We start from the raw sequence: 5,616 nt of genomic DNA, 5'->3' as shown, positions 1-5,616 counted from the left end.
AAGTAATACTACTTTAGTTAATTAAAATAAAACTTAAGTTAGTTTAGTTAATTTATTAGTAATAGTAAGTACGGTTACGTTTACGTTCGTATGTAGTATATATATATATATATATATATATATATATATATACACTACCTTATATATGTATATATATTTACCTTATACATACATATATATATATATATATATATATGTATATATGTAATTGTATTTATTTCAGTAAAAATATTTCAACTAATCAGTCCGTTCTAAAAATATATATGAAATCCGCTACATTCATAGAAATGGATACAATTCCAATTGCTGATGAATTATATTTGCTAGGTAAGCGATCGTTTCTAACCAGAAAACACCAACTAAAAGTAGCATAACATTAATGTTATAATTTCACTCAACAATATATAAATGTAATAAAATACCTAAACTGAATAAAGCCCACCTAATTTATTTGTTTTTTATTTTTTGGGTATTAAAATAAACTAGGTGAAAATAAAATCGTTATTTTACTCATTTACAAAAATAAAATGTGTGTTCTATAAAATATCTGTAAATAAATAGAAAAAATTTTTAATTCTGACATTAGACCTTATTATATATATATATGAATATAATGTTTGTTGTTGCTGATTCTAATTCTCTTGCTTTTATCTATTTCTTGTGGCACGTTTTTTTTAAGTATATCTCTAGGCGTAAAGAGCATTTTTAAATAATTGAAAACTTGGACGTTATTTAATGTTGGATTTTATTCGACTTAAGTACCTTATAACACATATTTTAACAGTTACATTGTTCAGTGTGAAGTTATAATATTAATGTTATGTTACTTTTATTTAGTGTTTATTGGATGCTTGCAATCTGTTTTAATGTCTTAATGAAAAAAAGAAAAAACTTTTCAGCATCGCTGGGTGGCATATTTAGTCTTTTCTTGGGATGCAGCTTCATAAGTGTCTTGGAGATTTTTTACTTCATCGTGTTATTTCTTCGTTCTAAATTCAAGTCAAAATAATTGTCGATCAGAAGTTTCATGATGTATTAAACAACTTAATTAAGTTTATAAATGCACCATAATTAAAGAAATTCGATCGCATTTTCATCGGAAGGGATGAAAGTGAATAAGAATTGAACACGATTGACATTCTACAGCAGCATACACAACATCTTTTGAGACACTGGATGTGGACGCCGCATCGAGTAACTACGAATCTGGAGCGATTAGATCTATTTCGAGCGGTTACTGGAGCGCTGCCGTAACATTTAAGTTCCACGCCCGTGAAAATACATATTTACTATGACGAGTATGATACCGTGCGGCGCGGATGATTCTTCGGAATTAAATTATATAACAAATGATTTACATAAGTTGCAAATAATGAAAGTCTTTTTTTTTAAATATCGTTTAATCGATTATGTAACATGACACGTCAATTTTCGTACTTATCTCATTTAATTTGTACATTTCGTTATTCGCACCTGTTTGCATCTCTCTATTAATGTTGGCAAAAATAAAAGGAACATTTGATATAGCAACGTGCAAATATAATGAGATACATTCCGATACGGTCAAATACACATATTTATCAAAATGAAATAAACATGCAACGTGCGATCTATTAAAGATTTTGTACTTGACTTGGCGATTGTACGAAATGTATAAATTCAAATAAAAAGGTGAGAATAGTGGATACTTCAGACATACGAAAAAAGTGGATATTTATATTGTAAAAATCAGTATTTGAAAAGTGTTCAAATACAATAAGCGAGTAATTTGATACTTGAGCATACGGTCTTGGGAGCTTCTGCCTTACGTAATATTTGAAAGCTTTTTGCTAACACAGCCCTAATTGCAGTTCAGCATTGAAATGTGTACTAATTATGTCGTCTATTTTCGCGTACGCTGTCGAAAATACCGATTTAGTTCTACGCGGACATACGGTCAAACTTCGAGAGCTGGAAGCGCCGACTATTTTTGGAGAAACGCCCACATATTGCGGGGCAGCATCGTTCACATTTCTACAAAATTCTCTCTGTTTGCATCTCCTAAGGAAATCCATATTTTTCATAATTGTCTCTTTTTTTTAATCATAATCCGTTTTATGCATCCTTCGATAGTGACATAATGACAATTTATTTCCGGTACGATGGTAAATAATAGTAAAGTAAACTTTAGTCTGCATTTCAAACGAAAAGATTTATTTTATCGTTTGTAGTGTTGTGTTTTTCATATATACTACGAACATATTTTTAAAGAAACTTTTTTATAATACATTTTTAATATTGTAGTTAAAGATAAATGAGATGCATTCGAATTATAAACGAACGCGCATAAAACAAATTGATATATTTATTTCGGTGACTAAATGAACACAATTCAATAATGATGCGAATTATAGCTGTAAATATGCTAGTAACTAATAATATTATAAAAAAAATATTATTTTTAATTTAGACAATGTATTTGTAGCTAATTAGCTGAGAAAATATAATTAATGTAATATCGATAGCCGATTTTCATGACAAAGTGATAAGAAATTAAAGTAAAACAGGAGATAAACTTTTAAAATTGTTTCTATTACCCGATAAATATATTTTTAAATCATGCGCGTCACAGAAATCGGTCATTAAACAGTCAAAAATGATTTGTGGAGAACATGTCTTCAGGCGCCTAAATTGTAGAAAATATAATAAGAGAATTGGCGAATTCTGAACGAGGTGACGATCTTGGATCCTTTGAATGCATCCGCCTTGCTTTCTTTGTTGTTCAGCCCTAAAAATGTACAATATTCTACATTTAAAATATTATTAAATTTGAACAATTTGAGTTCACATTATTGTGATCACTTATTGAATAATTTATTATTAATAAAACAACTTTAAAAATAATACTACATCATAAAATACTAAGGTAGATAGGATTAAAATGAATCAAGATGGATAATGAAATTCCGCTTACTATTCGGAGATTTCAATGACCAACTTAACACAAAACCTTCTTAATCTCATAGTCTTATTCTGTAATTTCATTTAGCGAACTACGAATAAAAGCTACGAATATATTTAGATAATTCTAAATAAAAAAATATAAAGTTTTATGCAATTTTACCAATAATATTGAAATTAAAGTAAAAAGCTGGGAAAGCATTCGGGACACATATTTTTCAAATTAAGAATGCATTCATTGGTATACGTAACTCACCATGGTGAGGAATGTCTGTTGTGCTTAAAAAAACAATCCCGAGTATAATACCCAAAGCGAGATTAATAGAAAAATAAGGATGAAATACGTCATCAGAAGGTTCTTCGTCTCGTGACCTGCTGGTGGCATTTTTTGACCGATACGGACAGATCTGTATTATGATATATATGTATATGTATATATATATATATATATATTAAGTCTATTATTCACTTACAGATATCCGATAAAATTTGTCTTTATTCCTCATAGATAAAGAATTCGATCAATCATTTTTTTTTTAAATTTACATGAACGTATGTATAGCAATGACAATAATTAATTCTTACTTTCTTTCCACATCGCACCGGTTTAAGATTTATAATTAAATGTATAATATTGTAATATTTTTATGAAATTCGCTTTGATCGATCTTCATTTAAAGATCTGCGATACTCACGAATGCTTGGATTATCACGAACTAATTGCGAATTATTGCCGTTATAACGTCAGTAATTTATTTTTGTAAACGTTATTATTGTAAACGTTATTACATGAAAACACTTTATAAGTTTTTTATTTTCAAGATCACTTAGATCCAGAAATGCGTTCTTCGCCGCTCTACGTGCGATCGTAGACTGGATCAGGCAATGCAGGATTTGCGCGCTCGGGTCTTGTGATCCCGAAATTCCTCCAGGAACCGCATCACCACCCCCACCTATTATACTTGCGTGTACCGTTTCGCACCTTCCCACCTTCTGCTCCAGGATTGGTAGAAGACAAGATCCCACCATCAGCTAATGTTGCTTGAAGAGCAACGAGTTTCGTTACCTCGAGTTATATTAAGGCATTGTGAATGTTAGGCGTAACTTCTTGACAAAAACGCCATCAGATCGATTCCAGATAACCGCCGACACACTGTAAGTATTGGCAGGTTCAAGATCGTTATGAAATTAATATGCTCAGGTTATTAAGCGCGATTGGGAATTGCAAGAGAGGCATTGTGTTATTCTGAAAACTCATTCAAGTGACTGCCAGAATTGTTGCGCGCGATTAAGATTCACTCCTTAGTCAATCCGTGCCAATATAGAAGGCCGTCCATCATTTTCGGGCTCTCATCTAAATTTAACTCATTTAACCAAACATCAATCTTGATGAACAATGTATGGACCTCCGAACTCTAGCTCAACCATTATGTAATGCATTTATCTTGAACAACCAATTATCGAAAATACGTATCCAGCATTATTATTTCTCTAATTTATGAATTAGACTCTTAATAAAAAAGAAATATTCAAAACAGAAATATTCAATAACAAATTTAGACGTAAGTCTAAATGGATCATATCAGCATCCAAAGATTTAAAACAATTTTTTAGATCCACTAAGTTGATTTGTAATTGTAACATTATTAATTGTGTAATATAATTAATTAAATTTAATTAATTAATAATTATAATAATTAATAGATTATTAATTGATTAATATTTATTAAATAATAATTAATTCCATGATAATTTATTTATAATCAGTTAATTATTAATCATGAAAATCTTAACACAATATTATTTTTGGATACATAATATACATAATGTTTGCACTATACAATATACAATATACAATATAATCTATGAAGAAGAGTTAATGTGATTAATAACTACATAATTGTTATCTCTCTGGAATCTTTTCTACACTGTACAATGAAGATACAATAATATTTACATAGGCACGCAAATATGGCTGCTTGTAAGCAATAACTTTGAACACGATATGACGCTTTGAACACAACTCACGTTACGAAAATAGAAAAGTGAAACTTTTATTACGGATTAACTCACGACACAGTACACAAGGTGCGCATATAAATAGAGATTATCCTAAGATAATATTTCGTTCTATAAATTGCGTACCAATAAAAGTTTCGACGTACATTCGTATGACTTTTACGAAACTAAACTTGAAAAAAGTTGACAGTGATTTTTTTCTTGGCACAAAAGAAGTTCTTTTATTTTCGCTTCACTATCCTTAAATTCTTGGCAAGAGGCACCGTTATACGTTTAAAACGCCATAATAACTTCAAATAAATAGTCTGTGATATATCTATGAATATATGAATGTGTATATATAAATATATTTTGATCATAAAATATAATGATTAATAATGTATAATCCTATACAGCGCAGAAACTTGCAGCAACATTGCTGCAAATTTGCAATGTTAATGCAATATTGCAATTTTACTACAATATTACTGAAAAAATCGGTGCTATTGTAATAAATATACAACAATAATTTAAAATAATTTGATATGTGTAATATGTAAAAAAAATGTTGCGAGATATGTACAATTCATATTTCGCAATTTATAAAACGATTCATATTTTATTCGCGTATTTTATATTTGTTTTATTTACTATATTTCTCTAATCTCTCTCTCTCTC

At 29.3% G+C, this 5,616-nt stretch overlaps 1 protein-coding gene across 1 annotated transcript in view; it reads left to right on the top strand.

Moving 5' to 3' along the window:
- The window catches only part of LOC105624065 (sodium channel protein Nach-like), a 6,369-nt gene extending 5,360 nt beyond the window's left edge, over positions 1-1,009 (top strand). Inside the window, exons 6-7 of the mRNA XM_012205424.1 lie at positions 286-327; positions 900-1,009. Of these exons, the coding sequence (XP_012060814.1) occupies positions 286-327; positions 900-1,009 (152 nt within the window). The remainder of the gene's footprint in view (positions 1-285; positions 328-899) is intronic.
- Positions 1,010-5,616: the final 4,607 nt, after the last annotated feature.

Source organism: Atta cephalotes, assembly GCF_000143395.1.
Source record: "Atta cephalotes unplaced genomic scaffold scaffold00071, whole genome shotgun sequence".
Taxonomy (NCBI): domain Eukaryota; kingdom Metazoa; phylum Arthropoda; class Insecta; order Hymenoptera; family Formicidae; genus Atta; species Atta cephalotes.
Note: the sequence above shows the minus strand (reverse complement) of the source record. Positions and strands in the feature narration are given on the sequence as shown.